Source organism: Stigmatopora nigra, chromosome 9 (assembly GCF_051989575.1).
Source record: "Stigmatopora nigra isolate UIUO_SnigA chromosome 9, RoL_Snig_1.1, whole genome shotgun sequence".
Taxonomy (NCBI): domain Eukaryota; kingdom Metazoa; phylum Chordata; class Actinopteri; order Syngnathiformes; family Syngnathidae; genus Stigmatopora; species Stigmatopora nigra.
Genome location: NC_135516.1, coordinates 2,738,259 through 2,760,798, shown reverse-complemented (window position 1 = coordinate 2,760,798; position 22,540 = coordinate 2,738,259). Strand labels below are relative to the sequence as shown.

At 38.2% G+C, this 22,540-nt stretch overlaps 1 protein-coding gene across 4 annotated transcripts; it reads right to left on the bottom strand.

Moving 5' to 3' along the window:
• Nucleotides 1-1,632: 1,632 nt before the first annotated feature.
• xirp1 (xin actin binding repeat containing 1) lies at nucleotides 1,633-20,883 on the bottom strand. 4 transcript variants are annotated; one of them, XM_077724582.1, is made up of 7 exons: nucleotides 20,759-20,883; nucleotides 19,803-19,857; nucleotides 18,832-19,107; nucleotides 15,616-15,694; nucleotides 11,151-11,308; nucleotides 10,837-10,878; nucleotides 1,633-8,385 (listed from the first exon to the last, which is right to left on the bottom strand). In XM_077724582.1, the coding sequence occupies exons 1-7, from the start codon at nucleotides 20,881-20,883 to the stop codon at nucleotides 1,816-1,818; spliced, it is 7,305 nt and encodes a 2,434-aa protein (XP_077580708.1). In that variant the 3' UTR covers nucleotides 1,633-1,815. The 4 variants fall into 4 exon arrangements, with proteins under 4 accessions (XP_077580708.1, XP_077580705.1, XP_077580706.1 ...); XM_077724581.1 differs by lacking the exons at nucleotides 18,832-19,107; nucleotides 19,803-19,857; nucleotides 20,759-20,883 and adding an exon at nucleotides 17,832-17,969 and having other exon boundaries at nucleotides 3,419-3,560; nucleotides 4,003-8,385; XM_077724579.1 differs by lacking the exons at nucleotides 18,832-19,107; nucleotides 19,803-19,857; nucleotides 20,759-20,883 and adding an exon at nucleotides 17,832-17,969.
• Nucleotides 20,884-22,540: the final 1,657 nt, after the last annotated feature.

Genomic DNA, 22,540 nt, shown 5'->3' with positions numbered 1-22,540 from the left:
CCCCTGACCTCGCTACCACAACGCCACGTTAGTTTTGTATTCTAGAGGTTAAATGGAAACAAAACAAAAACTGCTAGCCTCGGTGTGCGTTCAAACACACAGCAAGCATTTAATGAAGAATCACACTTCATTCACATCTGACTCCAGTATATATCTAATTTGTAACAGACAAAAATGGGTGATAATTTGAAGATTCAGGGGCATGTTTCAAGTTAGGGGGAATATCCCAATAAGGAGGTGTTTTTCGCTGCTAGGAGGTCCTGTCAATTAAACCTAATACTCAATTGCTTGAGAATTGTAATGCTGAGATCTTCATGGGCCCAGGTACTTAGGCCAGAGCCAGAAGGTCCTCGGTTTCAAGCCTGATACAACTCATGAGGAAGAATTATGAGGCCTAAGATAGTGTTAAATTAGAAAACAATGGAGCACTATGTGTTGAGGAGTAATTAGAAGGATTTAAACATTAAAAGTTCATGAATTCACTTTCTGAATCGCTCATTCTCACAAGGATCGCAGGGGTTTATGGGGATATCCCAACTAACTACAGGCACAAGGCGGGGGACACTTGAATCGGTGGCCAGTCAATTGCAGGGCACAAGGAGATGGACAACCATTCACACTCACACTCAGACTTAGGGGCAATGTAGAGTGTTCAATCAGCCTACCCTGTATCCTTTTGGAATTTGGGAGGAAACCGGAGTAGTTGAACATACAAACTCCACACAGTGAGGACCCACCTGGGGTCGAACCCACGACCCCAGAATTGTGAGGCCGATGCACTAATCACTCGTGTCGGGCAGCCGACATTAAAAATGTAAAAGTAAAATCTAAGTGTGAATACATACGGGATTCTAGTAATAATACAAACAAGATAAATGATTGATGTGAGTGAAGTCACACGCATGATAACAAACTAGCGAAGTTACGAATGTGAGTACATAACATTATTGCAAGGGTCTCACAGCACACTGCCCGGACACCGTAAAATCCTGTCTGTGCTCGAGTAACGCTTTATGAGAACCACCTGATGTGTATGTGACTAAACCTATGCTAAAGAGAAATTAAGTTTGCACCTAAGAGTGTTTTAGACAAAATCAGCCGATGTGAACAGTTTTAACAAAAGTTGAACGTATAAAATAGGCCACCGTGAGCAATATAAAGGAGGTTTTACATATTTGTGATTTCGTCATATTCGTAGTAATGTTTTTAAAACAATATTTAAAATAGGGAGGTTTTTTTGCTCACTTTTCCACACATTTCCAACTAAATTTGTAAACATATACTTCTTAGGTCAAAAATATTTAAACAATTCCCAAATAAAATCAAGAAATTTGAGTCATTAATTCATAAAATTGTAACTTTGATAACTAATGACAATTTTGCTAACTGATTGTGTAACTGTAACCTAATAGCTAATTTCTTGTATTTGATTGCATCCATTAGATTATTCCTTGAAATGTCTACATAGAATTAAATTTTATGTTTTTTTATGTTTACTGTCAAATCAAGTTATTGTAAAAGAACACTGAATGCCCATTCTTTTTTTCTGGAAAATAAAGACACTGTTAAGTTTTTTTTCTTAAACTGTAATTTATTGAATATCTTACACAAACTGTAACAGTATCCGCTATTTTTGTTCACTTTAAAATAATTAAACATTGTACATAATGGAGTATAAAATCTGTATGACAAATGAAACATTTTAAAAAGTCAACATCTTTTATTCCACAGGATGTTTTTTTAGATCGACAAAACCTAATTACACAGATGGAATTCATTTATCTCTTTAAAAAAGGGTGTGTGGGAGGGACATGTTTACTGTTCTTCCTTTGCTTTACTAAATGTTTTCCCTTTCTCATTTGCGTTACTCAGCATAATAACCTCAGAAGGGCTTTGGCATAATGGTGATGTCATGACCTCATACCTGCTCGGCCCCCCTGCCACCTCAAATACAGCAGCTGATTCACGATCAGATTGTTTGGCGACAAATGTCGATGTCACAGAAGATACAAAAACATTGCCAAAGCCATCTGTCTCTTTGTATGTTTCACTGACTGTTTTTGTGTCAATTATTGCTGCAGGTTCGTCGGGCACTGTTTGCACCTGTATCACACTGACCTTGGAGTTTGCTGCCTTGGGACCATACTCATGAGTGGGATTGCCCTGACCATTCATTTCTGTTGATGGATTGACTGACCCCATGGGGGGCTTAGATTGTTCAATTGGTTTTCTGGCAGCTGAATGAATGGATATAAAAGATGGTGAAGACTGAAAAGATGACTGTCTTGTAGCCTTGCTAACCTTCCTGTCTTTTTCTTGCTTGGGTGGACATGAATCGGTGGGTGTATTTTTTATGTCTTTTCCCTGACCTGATTTGACCTTGCTTGACACAATGCTGATTTTCCTGATGTTTTTGGACTGTCGATTAGGTTGTTCTGATTTTAACGATTCATCAAAAAGCCCTGACAGCCCTGCAATGTCTGCATCAGATTTGAGGTTGGAGATAGAATACAAGGCTTTTTTAATGGTTTCCTCAATGTCTAGAAGCTTTGCTAAAGTTTGTTCCTTTAGATCTATTATTACCTTGCTTGCATTTTCCAAATCTTCAAATACCGTCTCAACTGAAGAAACACTTTCTAGATCATCGTCTTTTGAATTTTCACTTACTGAGACCATCCAACCAGGGATGTTGTTACAAAATAACTTTAATGAGCCAACAACTACATTGCTTCTTTCTCCTTCAATTTCTTGCACTTGAGACAAGATTCCCTTGAGCTCCTCTCTTTTTTTCATATTTTCAAATATTTCTGTAGCCGCCTCCACATTTCCCATTACAATTTCATCCATGTGCTTGGAAAGCCTCTGTCGCCATTCTGTCTCTGTTTCACACACTTTCTTATTTCTTAAAACAACTTTACTGTCATTGCCTTTAGTGGTTTTTGTTGTTTGGTGTGCATTTGTCATAATGCCTGTCTCCAACATATCATTCTCGCTGGGTTGGTTTTTAAGAGGTGAGATGTTTGAACTGCAGTGTTGAGTAATGGTTGCATTTTTGATTGGATTATTTAACTCACATTTGTCGATGGCGATATTGTTTAGCCCTGGGTTATTTTTCCTCAGGCCTTTTCTTTCAAATTCATTTAAAATATGCTTTAAGCTCAAGTTCCTTTCATGCTTTGAATTGTCCTCAAAATCAGTCATGAGCTGCTCAATCTCCTCTGCTCCATTGATTTTCTGTTTAGCATTTCTCTCATCACTAGGTGAAGTTGAGTGTAGTTTGTCTGCAATAAACTTGTCATGGGGAAGTGGTGAGTAATGTTTAGCATTTTCTGGAGACAATGGATTGATTTTATTTACATGTGACACATTTGCACAGTCTGTGATCTTTGGTTTAGTCCATTCTGGCTTAGCTGGAAAAGCTGGCTTCAGTTTCTGTGGCGTCGTTGCCAGGCATGGTGGAGCATTTACAACCTCAGAACTGAATGCTTTGGAGCTTCCATTTTCTACTGGACAGTATGACGGGTTGTGTGCTGTGGTAGATGCTTGGTCTTCACACGTTACTGAAATTGAAGGAGACAATGTTGTGTCAATTGAAAGCATAGACACTGCAACATTCTGCTTGTGAACAGCCTTGCTCTTCCCTGAAGAAGCTCTCCCTGAATTTCTGTACAACATTGCTGATTTAAAGTCTCCTTTGGAGACATTAACATTAGATTTCTCAAGTGATTGCAAGGCTTGTTGGATGGTACCTCTCATTATGTCTTCGTTATCTGTAAACCTCTGCTCCATTGCTGGAATCTGCAGAGATCTAATTGCTGACTTAATATCTCCTTCAATAACATCTTCTGGCTCATCTTCTGTTGTTAATTCATTACATTCATTACTTATAAAAGGAAGGTCTGGCGCACTACAACTGTTAAGATTTGCACTGTTCGATATGTCTCCCTGTTGGCAACTGTCTACGGAAACATGGTTTTCCAAACTTTTGACCACGCCACTGACCTTTGGACATGTCTTCATCTGTTGATTTCTGCAGGGTGAAGATGACTGCACAACCACTGATGAGTTTCCTTCTTGCGCAGAGACATCCAGGTTGTATAGTTTTCCAGGTGCAAGGACGCCTCGCTCCACATGCATTCCTTGTTGCTTGGCCATTTGTAGAGACTTTTTAGCTGCCTTGACATCTCCAAATACGATTGCCTCTTTTTGTACTTGACTTCCTTCTGGTTCGGGACACTTACATGACAAGTCCATATCATAAATATTTCCAGGTATAACGCTTTCTCGTTCAATGATCAAACTCTGTTTCTTTGCACGTTCCAAGGATTGCATTGATGCCTTTATATCTCCAGCCACAATGTCCTCTTTTTGTACCACTGCTGTTTGAATTGTTGCAAGCTGCTGCTTTGCTGTTGAAACATCTCCAGGAATGATATCATCCCGCGGAATGGTATTTTCAGAAATGATTGAGCATTCTGATGAAAAGACCTTTTTGGTGTTCTTCACATCTCCCCGCTGAACATCCACAATAGTTCGCTCCACCATTTCCTTTTGCTGGCACAGACTTCTTTTTGCCTCCCTCACATTCCCCTGTACAATTTCAATCTGTTCCTTACCTACAATGTCGTACTCGACATTATCTTCTGTTTCCTCAGAATGAAGGCTTTTCAGAAAACTCAGATCTCCATTCTCAATGCAATTTGTGTACAAGTTTACGTTCCCCTTTTCATTTTCGTGGATTTTACATGAGGTCCCTATTTTTGGACTGCTTGCGGTAGCTAACAGATTTCCAATGGCAGGCTTCACATCACATCTTTGAATAACAGGACTTTGAGTGCCAGCTTTGCAATGGCAAATGAGTGAATAGACAGATATATCTGCTTCTCCACTGGTAGTTTCTTGCATAAGGATTCCTTTCTTGAAATTCGTATCTTGGCAAAGTAGCTCATCAATCATATGAACAATGTTTTGTAGTATTTGGTCTCGATCAATGCTAGTAGTCATAGACGACTGATAGACTGGTAGTTGGACTTCGGTGGTATTCACTTTTCCTTTTTCCACTTCTCTAAGAAGAGTAACTTTTGGGCCGCTTGGTTTGAACAAGAGCTGTAAAATTATGTTTCGCAGGTTGCCCTCAACAACCTCTTGTTTCTGAATTTGGACATCATTAGGGCTCTCTACACTGAATTTTGCCATGGTAACATTTTGTCTTTCTTTTTCTTCAATTACAATGCCACTTGAGGTTATTAAATTTAATTTACTAAGGAACGACATAGTGTCATTTATCTTGTCCAACGGAGTTGTCTCAAAAAGCCAGGTTGTGCACTTCATGTCAGCCTCTGAGATGGTTTCCTCTGAACCATGTAAAGATGTTTCTACTGGCTCCTTAATTTTGTCCAGTGGCTGTGATTCAAAGAGCCAAGTGCAACGTTTAACATCTCCTTTCTGGGTGTCCTCTCTGTGGACAGTTTTGACTGGACTTTGTTCTTGAGGTTCTCCTTTGAGACTGTCAATTGCCTGATTCTCAAAAAGCCAAGTGGAGGTCCTAACATCTCCACGCTGAATGTCAGTGACACTGACCATTCTTACAAGCTTGTTGTTTGATTCAGATTCAAAAAGTTGTTTATTTAACTGCACGTTGCTGCTCCCAACGTCTTCAGTGACCTTAACAGAAGGTTCCTCTCTAATGTTTAGGGAGTCCAGTGGTTGTGTCTCAAACTTCCATCGGGCTGATTTGACATCTCCCTTTTCAACATCCTCTTGTGTCACAGCCCGGATCACATAAACTTCATTTTCTGCTTTGATGGCCTCAAGAGGCCTAGTCTCAAACATCCACCTGGCTCCTCTCACATCACCACTTAAGACTTCATCCTTTTTCACAGTTGTCACCTCATGAAATTGTCCCTCTTTATCCCGTATGGCATACAAGGGCAAGGATTCAAACATCATTGTGCTGGTCTTCACATTAACATCACTCTTCAGCAATTCGGCATCAACTGACCTCTGTTCAAGAGGTTGCTCCTGGATTTTGTCCAGTGATGAGGTTTCAAATATAAACTTTTTGTTCTTTACATCCCCGTTCACAGCTTCATTAATTTTCTCAATGTTTTCAACATCCTCTTTGTTGAGTGTATTCATTGGGCAGTTTTCAAACAACCATGTGAATTTGTGGACAGACCCTCTCTGAATTTGATCATCGCTGTATTCAGGACTTGCCACCATTTCTGATCCTATTTCATCAAGGGACTGGGTTTCAAAAAGTTCTTTGACCCTTGAAACATCTCCTGACTGAAAGTTCACTTTGCTGATGCATCTCAAATCATGTTCGGTCTCATCATTCCTTGTACTATCCAGAATCTCTGTCTCAAAAAGATGTTTGACTGTTTGGTCTGCTATCTTGGATTTTGCAGCATCTTGTGGGGTAGTGGAGAGATTTAAATTGTATTCCTCCCCATCTTTTATGCTGTCTAATGGTTGTGATTCAAAAAGCCACGTAATTGACTTGACACTATTGTTGTCAATAGTCTCTTTTTCACTCGCTTTATCTGATTTTTCATACAAAACATCCATTGGTTGGGTCTCAAACAACCATTTGCATGTCTTGACATCACCTTTACATGTTTCGGCCTCAACAGAAGGGCCTGACTTCATCTGGTTGAACTTGCAATGGATGCCATTTGTTGTCTGGGTTTCAAAAAGCCATTTTGCCAGCTTCACATCACCCATTGTGTCTTCCTCTCGAGTGATGCCTTTGATTATCTCAACATTTTCCTTTCCTTCTGTAAGATCATGTAAAGGCTTGGTCTCAAACATCCATTTGTAGTTTTGGACCTTCCCCTTAATGAATTCTTCACGGCTGACGTTTGTCAACTTGTGGAAATTTCCCGAGCTGTCTTTTAACGCATATAATGGTGTGTCCTCAGACCTCTGATTTTCTGATGTATTATTCTCATCATCACCATTAGTAATTTTACTGAGAGGAATTGTTTCAAACAGTTGCTTGAAACCCATAACATTACCCCTTTCAATCACTGGTTGTTTTCTCAAGGAAGGATTTTCAGGGCAAGAGCTCTCAAATATTTTCTTTAGGTCTTTTATTGCTCCTTGTTCATCAGCTGAAAGAGTAATTTTTTTTAAACACCCTACTTCATAGTTATCCTTGAGAGTCTCCATGCGTTGCGTTTCAAAGAGCCACAAAGATGTCTTGACATCCATTCCAATAATTTTATCATTTTCCAAAATCTTTTCATTATTTCCTCCCAGTGTTGTCAGTGGTTGCTTCTCAAACAGCTTTTTCTTGCTGGTGACATCAGCCTCTTTTGTGTAGTCAACCAGTGTATCCTTGAAATTGTCCACTTCTACAGCCTCTTGTATGGTGTCAAAAGACTGGGTTTCAAACATCCACCTCTTTCTATCCACCCCACCTCTGATTGCCTCCTCTAATGATATGCCCTGAATAATTTTCACCTCGTCACTTTCCTTGTTAATTAGGTCCAAAGGCTGGGTTTCAAATAACCAACGGACACTGTTTGTGTTGCCACTGTTGATTTCCTCCCTACAGATGGATTTAACTGTATGGATGTTACCACTTTTGTCTCGAAAAGCACAGCTACGTTCTGCTTGAAAGAGCTTTACAGTCTTTTGGACATCCCCTTTTTGTTCCTGGAGCTCAGACATCAGTTTCAGGAAGGTACTGTCCTCGATGGAGTTACAACGTCCAACATCACTTTGTCGTTTGGTCTCAAACAATAGGCGTGTCTTACTTACATCTCCTGGCTGGATAGGCTCTTTCAACATTGCTTCAACCAATTCTTCCTTTTTGTTCAGGGCATCTAAGGGTTGGGTTTCAAACAGCCAGGCAGATGTTCTTACATCCCCTCTGACTGAGATCTGTCTTTTAGTTAATGCCTGTGGAAATGGCTGTTTGCCATCAGAGTGCTCAAACATGGAGGAAGTGCTTCTAACATTTCCACCTGTTAAGTCTTCCTTCTCCAACAATTTATTGGTTGTATGAAGATCCCCGATGGTATCCAGATTCCAGTTTTCAAATATCCACTTCATTGACTGTACTTCTCCCAGATAAGATACATCTGCTGGCTCAATGTCATCTGTGTGCACTGCATTGATTATGTCATCATCCACAGCATAACCAAGATGTCTAATGTCTGGGTGGATGTGCTTAAAGAGTCTTTTCAGTTCACTCTTCTGCCTTTGCTGGTAGTATGTGGAAAATGTTTCTTTAGGCGGTGGTACAGGGGGGTTGTTTAATGCTGAGGACCCTTCATAGTCTAGGGCCTTTGCCAGCATAGGAGGAGGGGGTGGAAGAGGAAGATCTTCATCATGACATGTATCAGAAACGGTGACTTTACTGGATCTCTCAGACATCTTTAAATAAAAAACAAACAGAATATGTAACATGTCAGAATAATTCATTAAGACCATAATTAAGCAACATGCATATGTTTAAGAGGCATGCAATTAGTAGGTAAGTCAAGCCATACATTACCTTGCTGGATGCTCACTTGATGTTTGTCACTGCAAACCATCCTCGTCACACCAAGGTTAAGAAAAACACTACCCACAGCTATTAGTGGAGGACATTTGTTCTTCAAATACTTTCCACAGCAGACTCTTTAACATACACTCTTTGCAAAATGTTATGAATAATTAGATTTTGAGTGAAATGTACAGAAGAATTTAGAACAAAGTGAACCGTTAGGGTGAATTTGTGACGTTTATTTTTACTTCCTAACATTTTGAATCCACAAAAGTAACAGTTCAATGATGCGGTACCTGTTCCGTTCAAATGCAGAAAAATAGATCGGAATGTTTTTTAATGTTGAGAAAGTTTCCTATAAGTATTTGCTTGCTCTGTGGTTGACATTGTGATATTTTTTGTAAAATGTGCCTCAACAGAAAAGAGAATAATGGAATAGATAGTACGGACACTGATGAAGAGGTATCCCAGTTAATCAATCTAACAGAAAAAGGGAGGACAGGGAATAAACAGTATTACTCAGTGCAGGATTAGTGATATACATGCACCGCTAATGATGTAAAAAGAAACTAATATTATGACTAACTACCTGTAAAAAAATAAAAAAATAGATACAAAATAAAAAAGTGGATCAACTTGTACTACCACTGTTTTTGTTAGGACAAGCAGCTAAATATGATTAATTGTCCAATTGAGCTGTCTGTGAAAGTACCACTCTTAGTCATAAGATGTACTGAAATGCTGCGTGTAACAGTAAGGGTAAGGTGACCATGACACCGACCGACTGACTACCCATGAAGAAAGCCAAGCGGAAGCACACACCCCAGTATTGTTGCCCCAGAGACTCATTAGCCCGGGGGTTACATGGTGTCAAAATAGACGGTATGCTCAACATGTTGAAAAAAAACTTTTAATACCAATTTTAATTGAACCCAGAAATATTTTTTTCAATTAATGGCAGAAGATATCTGCTATGGATTTAGCTATTTACATAATTGTAAGAGAACTGTAAGGAGTGGAGAAAAAGTACGGAAACATCAAACATTTGAATATCCTATTCAAACATTTAGAAAATTGGTTTGGCTGGCCACCAATTCAGGGTGTTTCCTGCCTGATGCCCGAAGTCAACTGGGATAGGGTCCAGCACCTCCTGCAACCCTTCTGAGTATAACCGGTACAGAAAATGAATGAATGAATGATGTTGAAGCGGCACTCCCCGAGGGGAACTAGGGTGCTCTGCATGTAGTCTCATATGTTCTAATTTGTACATTAAAGCAAACTTTTAGTGAATTAATAACGGAGTCATTAAAGTCATTAAAACTCATCTGATCTCATTTCTTGAACCACTTCCTCCTCATTAGGGTCGCGGGGGGTGCTGGAGCCTATCCCACCTGACTCGGGCCAGAGGCGGGGGGACACTCTGAATCAGTGGGCAGCCAATCGCAGGGCACAAGGAGACAGACAACCTTTCACACTCACACACATACCTAGGGGCAATTTAGAGTGGCCAATCAGCCTACGATGGATGTTTTTGAATGTGGGAGAAAAATAGAGTACCCATAGGAAACCCACACAGGCAAGAACATGCAAACTCCACACAGGTAGACATGACCTGGATCTGAAACCAGGACCCCAGAAACGTGAGGCTGACGCACTAACCACTCGCGCCTACCACTCACACCAACCACTCGCACCAACCACTCGCACCACCGGGCTTTCCGCCATTGAAACTGCATTGCAGAGAAAAAAATTAATTAATATCCAAAGTTTTGACCACGTGCTGATAAAGCAACAAAGGTTCTGCCAATATATTAAATAATAAGAAGAAAAGGCCATTTAAAAAAATATGGTGTAAACTGTATGAAAGCTATTAATAAAAAAATACAGTGTAAAGTGTAACAAAGCTTATAAAAGAATACTGTGTAAATTGTATCAAAGTTATTACCAAGATGTTTTGAAAATCTGCAACAGTCTCATCAAAATAGTGCAATATGTTTCCTTTTTCCTTGTACTCATTTATCAAACCAAATCACAGTACACACAGTACACAGAGACACATAAAATTCACATTTAAAATGAATGTTTACTGAAATTATTTTGATAACACCTAACATAAATTAAATAACTAATATTATCACTCTCTATGTTGGAACTGAACCCACACTGCTTGCTGAAAAGTCAGAGAAATGCACCACTACACAAATGTCACTCTGGATTAAATATACAAAGTATTAATAGTAGTTAGGTGTTGCCCAAGTTAAAAACATTTCTGCAGTCAAAAGCACAGTGTCAACTATACTAAACACATTCAAAAGCAAACACAGTGAGACTTCAATTACCTTGTTGCTTTTAATCCTTCTCTCTGATGTACCAATCTTTCCCTGTTAAGGAATACATATGTTATGTTTAGATTTGATTAAATTCAGTTTGCAGTCCATGCACAACATGTAATCAATTCTGTTTCATAATGTCATATTAAAACAAGTCTCACCTTCATTGCTATTATAGGCATTTAGTTTGTAGATGTAAGTAGATAGATAATAGACATTGAAAATGTTGAACCACACCATTTGAAAGATAATAGTGTTGACTTCCTATTGAATCCCATGGGCCCAGAGTGTGGTGAGGAATGAGAGGCATTTCGGGAACTTACTGGCTGTGTTGAAACTTCAATGGAGCCAATGGATGCTGCTCTTAGCAGATAGAGAGCTGACCTCTCTCTAACAGAGGAGCAAGTTATTGTCCTATTCCTGGCTTGTGTGGTAAGGATGTTCCTCTTGGTCAGTGATGCAGATACACTATCTTTGTCTTCTGCAAAATTAACAAATTGCAAAATCAGTATTGAATACTTATTAGTAATACAGATTACACAATACTATGCTAGACCCAAAAAATATAAATGTAGAATGCTTTTATTGTCTGTTTACTGTATGTACCATATTTTCTGGACTATAATTGCACTTTTGCGTGACTTGTGTTTTTCTTTTCTTCTCTATCTGACCACCCTTGTTGCTTTTAAGGCTAGAGTTATCTGAAAAACTTGTTAACACATATTTATTTAACCCATTGCCCTTTATTTTACTATTGTTATTTTAACATAGTTTTTTTGTTAGTTTCTAATCAAATAAAAAAACGCCCTCCTGAAAATGTACTATACTGTTCTGTATTCCAGTGTGACTTGCATATTTTCTCTTCATTATTTATTCCTTGGCTGGTTCAACTGATGCTCAGGTACAACTTATAGTCTGAAAAATATAGTATGAAGCGCGTGCTGAAAGATTAAAGCTTTTAAGGTTTGCATCAACGACACAACAAAAAGACCACACATGTTGCCTGGAGTTAACAGCAACAAGTGAGTGACACCCAAGAAAGGGGAGGAAATAATAACAAAAAGAGCAACTGGTGGCTCAGTTGGAGTGACATAGATTGTATGCACATTGTTCATTTGAGCATGTTGCCATCAATTTATCAACAGCTAACTAACTGACCTCATGAAAAGCCTGATATGGGTTCAACGCTGAACCAGAAGCAAAATTTTAATGCATTGAATTGAAATTTAGGTTAAGAAGTCTATTTATAGTTGTGAAGCGGACAATATCCAAAATACAAAGTCAACAGCTCTTCTTATGAATAATAACCTTTCCAGCTATAAGTCATGCACCCATTTGGACACACCTCCTCTTTGTAGCCACTAAGCCAGACCAGGACAAAAGGCCTGAGCAACAAGCTGGCGCCTCTGACCAGTCCGGATTTAAAACATTTTCATAGATGGGTGAGCAGAAAGAATGAGACCACAAGTGTAGCTGAGAGGTCAACTTGGCCACTTATATGATTATAGCCACCTCTACAACAGACTAATCAAACATTCTGTCCGGCGCAGGGCTACGCAGGTGGGTGAATGTGCTCACCACCCAATCACAGTTCCAGCACCAGACGGGTGGGGCAGCGACAGGCAATTATCATCACCGAGCTACTTAAGCCAGCCAGGGCTCAAACATGTCGCTGGATCCTCTCTATCAGTTTGCTGTCAGTACCTTGTCGCGTTATTTCTTATTTTGTTGGCTCATAGCCGTCTTTTTGGTTTTACCCAAGAATCACATCAATGTCCACGCCTCTTGTACGTTGCCACCAACCGTTACACATTCATTTGAAAAAACGTAGTCATCTGCAATTCCTAACTCAACAAAGAGGTTTTTTAATTAAATTGTGGATTTGGACCAAATTATTGTAATTATGAACCATTCCAAAAAGTTATGGTCTGAGCAATTTCTTTAGACAGAGTTATTTGCGGTGCATTAATGGGAATGTGTTGTGACATATTAACAGCTGTACAAATGATGGAGAAGCGTGTTTGGTATTCTCTGATGCGGACCACCTTCTCAACCATCAGCTGTTGATGACGATTTAAACATTCCCAGACTGTAATGAAAACCGATTTGCCAAGATGCCAACAATCTAACACGGGCAGAGGAACAAAGTATAAATACTGTACTGTTTTTCTGTGGGGACTCTTTTTTCACACGATTCCACAATATATTTGTACATTTTATCATTATGTTGTCAAAAGAAAAATTTGGAGATAACAATGATGTTGAGGAAAATAAACTGAGAAGCCTAGAAGCCATTTAAGGTACCTTTCTCTAAATTAATAATAATAATCGGACTTAGGCTTTGTCATCATCATTGACTCGACAAAAGCCTAATTGTCATCTTACCCAGTTAACTGCGTATGACGAAATTGGTAGTGCTTCTCCACAAGGTGCGCTTTCCCATGTAATGGCACAAATAAGTGATAATTTCAGACCCGTTGGCATTCTGCCGTGATGGATACGTCACATTACCCCCCGAGCGCAACCAAATCCCGGCGATTGTAGAAAAAGTTTGCCTCGCAGAAGGCTACAAAGAACAATTACTTAATATTCTCTGTCCATCTCCTTTCAAAGAATTGGTTTATTTCAGGGTTTATTTCAGACGCTACGAGAATTGTGTTGGGAGGATGCATTATTGTGTGCCAGTCTATAAAGAACCGCTTATCCTCACAAGGGTTGTGGGGGGTGTTTGAGCCTATCCCAGCCAACTCTGAATACCAGGCAGATTCAGGGGCCAGCCAGTTGCAGAGCACGGAGACGGACAACCAATTGTGGACACACCAATTTCCTTAGGGAAGATTTAGAGTTTGAGCCTACTCTGCATGTTTTTGGGATGTGGGAGAAAACCAGAGTCCATAGAGAAAACCCATGCAAACCTGGGGAGGAAATTCTAACTCCACACATTAAAGACACACCTGAGATCGAACACTCAAATCCCAGAACTGTAAAGCCGCCCAGCCACCGGGCAGCATTGTATAGAAACAGGGAGTCTCATCTTCTTCGACTTATCTGAGGTCACCTTTTTCAATTTATGTAACTATATATTTCAACAATAATAGTAAAATGATAGCATCTATACTCACAAAAGGTTCATCCGATTGTCGTTCTCCTTTTGTATTTCTTCTGTTAGTGGGACTCTCCTGATGCTTCAATGATGTGCTATGAAAGCCTGACTCTTCGCTGGGCTTCACCCACACTGACTGTCTGCATTCATCTGCTCTCAGCTCATGACAGCTGATTTTTATCAGAGCTAAACCCGCTCGGCTAACCCCACACCCACACGCACAAACACACCTAGAGCGTCTATTTTGGGTGGGTGGCTGGGGGTTGTTACTCACTAAACGTCAGGACACAACACCATCTCCCATTCCCACATATAATTTGTCATTCGCTATATAAAAATTTAAGGACTCATTCATTCATTTTCTGAACTGCTAATCCTCACAAAGGTCGTGGGGGTGCAGGAGCCTATTCCAACTAACCCATGGAACGATGCCGGGGACACCCTGAATTGATGGCCAAGCAATCGCAGGGCACGAGGAGTTGGACAGCCATTCAACCACAATCATAACTAGGGGGCAATTTCGAGTTGTTCAATCATTCTATCCTGCTTGTTTTCTGGAATGTGGGAAGAAACCAGAATACGCAGAGAAACCCCACAAAATGCAAAGCATGCAAACCCTTTTATCAAGAAACAAATATCAACGCACACATTTTGTAGCCGATATGTCGCTGTTGACTATGGAGATGATGAGGTGCACGAGTGCGTCGTGGTGAGAGAAACCACCAATACAGTATTGTTAACCGACATAAAACAACACGTAGTTTACAAAACTATCCTTTTCGAACTGAATATTCCTACTCACTTGCTTAGTCAGCGATTTTTGCCACTTTATTAAAGGAACACGCTCTGTTAGTCGACAGTAGCGTCGCTAATGCTTGAAAAGGGGAGAAATTAAAACATTTTCATGCTCGTTCTAATGCAGTTACGAACATATTTTTATTCATGTGCTGCGTTTTCGTAATCACCAACTGTTCCAATAAGTGAGGGGAATTCCAATTTCTATGGGTCTTAATGAAATCTTTTTCATCTTATTTTTGGTAGTTTTTATAACTTTATTGTTTAATCCAGGAAATTTTCAGATTAAAGACATTGTAGGATTGCTCCTTGTTAAAATAGAAAACGAACTGACTTATATGGTGGTGGGAGCGGGCCAGAAAGCAGTAAAGACACTGGACTTGAGACGACAATAAGGCACGTTTTAAACACGCCTTACACAAAAACTGGCAAAAACCAGCCCAAAACAGTTTCTGCCTACAATTTACAAATTCAACACTCACTCGTTCACAGTTTTCAGCACTTATTTTTAAACAGATGTCCTGTATTTAAAAGAAAATCACAATGACTTTACAGAACCTTAAAAATACCACCAGTGAACCAAAATGTTCGGGTAAGAAGGCCAAAGTGTGCGTCATAATCCGTCAGCACTGGTGTCACGACACTACTCCTATTTTAGGAGGGTGTGCCATGTGCATAGTTATGCATCTACACCACTACATCCTCATCTTTTTTTAGTTGGTTCATTCCAAAGGCAACAGAACACTGCAGAGCAAACGGTGACGTGCACTTTTTAGAGACCTCCAGGGGGATTTCTCCGCTACTACGGAGTGCTTTAATATAGTAAATTCAGCAATGCCTACGTAAATACTGGTGAGTGACCTTGAATGAGATTAAGCACCACACCTCACCGTATAAGCATCCAGAAACTTTGTTGTAAGATTTGGTGGGGCCATTTGTTGTTCTTCCTACGTCTGAATGGGTCAGCCTCTAAAAATAGGAAAATTGATAACATGAGAAACACATGGTCATTCACTTTCTTGTCTATTATCCGGCAAATTACACTTTGATAAAGCCTCTTTAAAGCCTAACCTAATGTAACTTCGTGTATAAAATGAGATAAAATCTAATCTAGCTACCGTATATATGAGGACAAAAAGTTACTCCCGAGTACGGGTCGCAGACGCCCAAAAATATAAAATACACAATGAATAACCATTACATAAGTCCATTGCAGTAAAGGTTGAAATTTTCTGGGAAAATTTACTTGATGAGTAGTGACACTACAATTTGCAATAGCAAGCAAGCTAAGCTTAAAAAAATTACCAGATATTTTATTTATTTTGTATTATTTGGGTTGTACTCTCTCTTGTTAGGGCCCACGTGGCAGTTAGTAAGGTACAGAATAACACCGATACAGTTTTTCCATTCATCACCTCCACTCAATTCCATACAACAGTTTAGGAAATGTTATCCGATTTGATTTTAAATTTTAAACATAAATCTGTGGTTGGCATTGATTGTCAACGTTCGCCTTTTCTTTGCACAACTCTTCATTCCACCTGTTTGCTTTGAATCCATTGTTGTTAACTTTGTATTATGAATTGACTAACGCCCAATACTCATATCTCTAAATAATTATTTGCTCAAAATTTTACTCGTATCTCGAAATGCTCGTATGTCGAGGCACCACTGTAACACCTTGACATTCGAGTGTCCCAACATACGAGAAATGAGGAAAATTCTGTGGAAGTTTTTGCCTTGACATACGAGACAAATTTGAGATACGAGATAGCGAGAGACTGGTTATGAGAACAGCATTGCTTTGTCTTTCTTGCCGCATCTCCCTCACTTAAAGATGTCTACAAGAATTGGGCCATACAGGTTGTATTTTTTTACTGGAGATAGCACAATCGAGTGGATAATTTGCGAGAAAGCCAGCAGATTCTACATGGACTTGACAGCAAAGCAAGCATCTTAAAAAAAACCTTGATTTAGTGTTTTTTCAGACAATGGAAACAGTTTAATTTAAGTTATTTTCTATGGGAAAAATGAATACGAGGTACGGGCAAATTGACATACAAGCTCGGTCCCAGAAAGCAATAAACTTGTATCTCACGGTTTTATTGTATAAATAATCCCCCCACCAATTTCACCATAAAAATAAATGTTTAAAACGTGGTATAAACTTTAAATTTGGATAGTGACACCATTGCTTTATGACAATGATATGTTATGGTGAGATATTTAGGAACAAAGCTATTAAACCTAATCTTTTAAATAAAAAAAAATATATATTTATAAAAAAAAAAATATATATATATATATATATATATATATATATATATATATATAAATAAAATATACAATGTTAACAACAACAATGTTATTTAAAAATTTTAATTATTTCAAGTGATACTATATGAGCCTTTATACTTTGCTTTTTTTATCAAAAACTTGAACACACACATGAACCTTCATACTGTTCCGGAGTTGCGAGTATCTAGTCGCACATATAGCTCTCATACTACTAGCTTTGCCCATATGGACAGGCAACACTGCTTTGTCATGAACAAGAAGTAGGGAGAAAATAGAGCAAGCTTTGGGTTGTGTCACTAAGAGTTTGTTCAGTTGTTTTTTGTTTTTGTTTTTTTACAGCTGGTGAAGGTGTATACGACTATTTCATTTCACAGGATCATTCAGTTTCCAACATTTATTTAAGGAACCATACGATCAGATGCCATTGGTTGGGGTGAAAAAATATTATTAATACATGCAATCAAAGGTTGTGGAAAAAGGTAAAATATATTGAATAATTCTACGTGCATGAGTTTTGAGTTAGAAATGGTATTTACTGTTGTTTTTTTCTCACTCAGGCTTCCAGGGGCCATGCCATTGTAGCCCGGCGTGGTGGGCACATTTCTTAAGCAACTTTTATATATGGGTGAAATTATTACACAAATTATTATTTTTTATTTTTTTCTTATACTTTGTTTTATGGACTACTAAGACCAGAGTGTCCGCATATACGCTATTCTTAAATCTTAAGTTAAATTCACAGTAATTTGAGCATTTCAAGCCAACAGAAAGTAATCTTGAACTCCACCTTTATCTTAGAATAATTTACCTGGTAACAAGTTGGCACGCTACATCTCCCCAAACATGTAACAGCTGTGTGCTTAAAGTCCATACATCAAAACATCATAAAAAATCCTATTTATCATGCAAGGAGAACTGACTAGTATTGAGATGGTGCGTATTTAAGGGAGTACTTTGAGGTTATGTCATCACTGTCATCGCATCATTTCTACATCATCACTGAGCAATGTTTTGCATAAAAGTTGCATAGGTTTGTAAAGTTAATAGCACGTCAATCCAGATTGTCAGGCCCAGGGCTAGACAGGTGGGTGGTTGCTTCTATAACCCAATCACAGGTCCAACGGCTGATGGGTTAAGCAATGGCAGGTGCGTCCCATCAGACATTAAATATTATTTAAGATAACCAGACCTTGACCCTCTTGATCAGTTCACTGTTAAGTACTTTCTCGCGTTACCTCCTTACTTTGTCTGGCCTGATCTGGGTATCCTTAATAAATTCAAATTCAAATCTTCGACCTCTTGTTTTTGACCACGACCACGATTATGACTACAATTGGCACCATGACTACAGCCTTGACCACGCATCTTGTATCTTCGCTTTGGATCCCTCTACACACCTCTCGGCTATCGACCTCCACGGTACACAAGGCGGCCCTCCGATCACGAACGTAATACAGATGAAGTTGAAGAAGCTCTTTGAATGAGTTTACTTCTGGGACTGGGCAAAAGAATGGCATGTAGTTGCTTTCATTCTTTAACATGAGTTGATTTACCTATTTTGTTAGCACGTTAACATTGTTTTCAAAACCATGAGATCACATTTGTAGTACGTTGAATAAACGAGAACGAATTTTTCCGTGGACTTTTTTTATGGATTGTTATAATTTTATAATGTAATGTAATAAAAAGTATAAAAATATATTTTAATTGCCTTTGTACTTCACTAGATTTGAAAATGTTATTATGTTCCCTTTTTGTAAAATAGTTCACTCACAATTTGTGTTCTACAATATTCAAAACTTGCACACCTGAGCGTTCATGTCGTGACTTTTCCGATTCGGCAGGTAGTTGTCTCCATCTCTCTTGACACTGCTTGCTGACATCGTTAATCTGCAGTTGGAGTTTAGTTGCTTGGCCTTGTACTCGAACAATTCACAGAGTGCTCCGATAGATGTAGTCTCCCTCTTAGGAAGAATGTCCATGGAGCGACTACTTGATAATTTCTTGCTCCTTAAAGATGCCCCAAAGCCCATGTTGTCTACGTTATGTGGTCCTTTCCATTCTCCTAAAAATGTACCTGAGGTCTGAAATATAATAATTTTGGGAGTTTTATGATTTTTTTTTTGATTAATAACATGTAATATTGTGTATATATATATATATATATATATATATATATATATATATATATATATATATATATATATATATATATATATATATATATATATATATATATATATATATATATATATATATATATATATATATATATTTATTTATATATATATATATATATATATATATATATATATATATATATATATATATATATATATATATATATATATATATATATATATATATATATATATATATATATATATATATTTATATATATATATATATATATATATATTTTTATATATATATATATATATATATATATTTATATATATATATATATATATATATATATTTATATATATATATATATATATATATATATATATATATATATATATATATATATATATATATATATATATATATATATATATATATATATATATATATATATATATATATATATATATATATATATATATATATATATATATATATATATATATATATATATATATATATATATATATATATATATATATATATATATATATATATATATATATATATGTTTGCATGTGGTAGTATAAATTAATCCATGTTAATTTAAATTTGTTTGTTCTGTTTTGTTGTGTTCAGTCATGTGTCCTACCTGTAATTTATGAGTTGGATTTTCCAGACTCCTTAGGTCACCACAGCTTTGGTAACTGGTGGGGAAAATAATGATTGTCAACTTGATTTGAGTGCTGTATCCTTTCTCAGCCAACCATCCACAGTAAGCGGGCGATACCCTTGATTGGTTGCCAGCAAATCACCGGCTACAAGGAAACAGACAACCATTCATACTTACATTTATCCCTAGAGGAACTTTAGAGTGTCCAATCAGTCTAACATGCATCTTTTTGGGATGTTGGAGGAAACCGAAGTATACGTGGACAAAACCCACGCAGGTCTGTGGTCGCATGCAAACTCCACGCAGGACGGTTGGAACCAACTGGCAATTGATCGCTCATTCTCAGAACTGTGAGGCGAACGTGCTAACCATTTAATAATTCTCTTCTTTTATATAATTCCATGGAAAGCCAAAATTACATATAAACTTAGATTATATGTATTGCTACAAAGGAAAATAATGTCAGTGAAAAGATTAGTACTTCAATAAAATATTAACATATATTAATATATTAGAGGTACTTTTTATGAATAGCAGTCATTTAAATTCTAAAAAAAAATGTTTCAACTCAAAAATGCATTTTATCATCATATAATGGCATTTCTAAGAAATTAATACCAAACAGAATAGGTAACACCATCGTTCACAAGACAGACACACCTTCTATTGGCCAGAGGCAGACAGACAACCATTGATGTTCACACTCATTACTCAAAACACACACTGTCCTGGGGATAGCATGCAAATTCTACAGAGAACGGTTGGAACCCACCGGGGATTGAACCCTCGATCTCAGAATTGAAAGGCTGACGAGCCAACCACTCGTCCACCGAGAAGCCTAGTAGTCAAAATCTATCTTTTATGTATAATAATCCCCTAAAGGAGGTGAAACAGTCAGCAGTTGAGTTTAAAATGTGCGACTTTGCTGGACTTACTGATGCACTAGCTGCAACACGGACTTTTTGTTCCAATTTGTCAGAGCTGGTGTGTCCCATGACTTCTCCTGAACCCAGGAGAGGCTTCTCAGGGACTGTGTTCTCCTCAGCCCAAAAGTCTCCATTGCATCTGAATAACAATGTTAAGTTGTATTGCAAACAATTCATTATCCGTAGTGCTAATCCCGGTCAGAGAAGGATAGGTTTTAACGCAAAGAAGATTGCTTAGTTATTTTATAACATGCCATCATGCAGACCATCATATACCATTAAAAGTCCTTACATTTAAAATTAAATTATGTCATATTACTACAAAGAAAAATAATATCAGTGAAAACATTGCTACATGAATAAGGTATTAATATATCAAAGATACTTTTTTTTCTGAATAGCAGTCAATTCAATTTTAAGAAAATCTTTAAGAAAAAAAATGTATCAACTCAAAAATGCATTGTAGCATAATAATGAACCATTAACTTACAGAATAGGGAAAATCACCTGTGCAGCCGTGCCTCTGCAATAGACTTCATGATCATCTTTCACGAGACAGGCACACCTTCTATTGTCCAAGGTCCACAAAACCTTGTGATGCTAGTCAAATATGGGCATGACATCATTACACTCACATAATAAATGTTCATGACAGCATATAATCTCTCGTCCCTCATCTCATGTTCTGAACCGTATTATCCTCATTAGGGTTGTGGGGGTGCTGGAGCCAATCCCAAGTGTCTCCACGCCAGAGGCGGGGACACCCAGAATCGGTGGCCAGCCGATCGCAGGGCACAAGGAGACGGACAACCATGCACACTCACATCCATACCTGGGGGCAATTTAGTGTCCAATCCGCCTATCGTGCATGTTTTTGGAATGTGGGAGGAAACCGGAGTCCAGGGAGAACATGCAAACTCCCCACACAGGTGGACGTGACCCGGATTCGAACCCAGGACCCCAGAGCTGTGAGGCAGACGCGCTAACCCAGATATGGCCAAATTACGGCCCGCGGGCCACATCCGGCCCCCCTAGGCCTTTTAATCCGGCCCGCCGACGTTGTCCAGATAATGTTTTTTCTTCCCCCAAGATGGCGCCATCATGGGGAAGCCAGTGGCAGTAGCTATGTCCGCTCTTTTTTCTTTTTCGTGTTTTACAGCCCCTCTATCTTTTTTTAAATTACATTTTAATATTTCTTAATACATTCCTTTTGACTTTACTTTGTACTATACTTTTTCCTTTAATGATGAGTGATGAGTATGTTAATACTTTAGTACTCTTTTGCTGTTTATGTTTCATATGTACTGTTAACGGATGCAGTTTTTCATATGTATTGTATCTTGTGCTGACCCGGCCCATCCGTCAAATTTTTAAAGTCAATGTGGCCCCTGGGCCGAAAAGTTTGCCCACCCCTGCGCTAACCACTCACAACACCGGGCCACCCTGCTATATAATAAATGACGAGAAAATTTACATTTATTTAAAATGTAAAAATATGTCTATTTTTTCTATAAGATGTTCCAGGATGGTGTTCTTTGGCCGGTGTTCTTTGGTAGCAAAAATATGTGAAACCAGAGAGCAGGACAGCTGCTGAAGTTGGACATCAGTGGTCAAATTCCTGGCATTGCTACACTGTTGCTGCAAATCATGACAAAGCTCCAAGCATTTTTTATCGGCACTGCACATACTTACCATTGTTACTCTATGGGTGTAAAAAAGGTGTCAGGGCAGCCGAGTGGCGCGGGTGGTTTGAACTTCAGTCTAACAGCTCTGGGGTCCTGAGTTCAAATC

What these genes read in the sequence shown, in the direction of transcription:
- xirp1 (XM_077724582.1), bottom strand. Translation starts at nt 20,883, where the DNA reads ATGGAGACTTTTGGGCTGAGGAGAACACAGTCCCTGAGAAGCCTCTCC. An exon ending in GTGTTGCAGCTAGTGCATCA is followed by an intron (nt 19,858 to 20,758) that starts GTAAGTCCAGCA and finishes TTTCCCCACCAG; the next exon opens with TTACCAAAGCTGTGGTGACC. An exon ending in GTCACGACATGAACGCTCAG is followed by an intron (nt 15,695 to 18,831) that starts GTGTGCAAGTTT and finishes TCCTATTTTTAG; the next exon opens with AGGCTGACCCATTCAGACGT.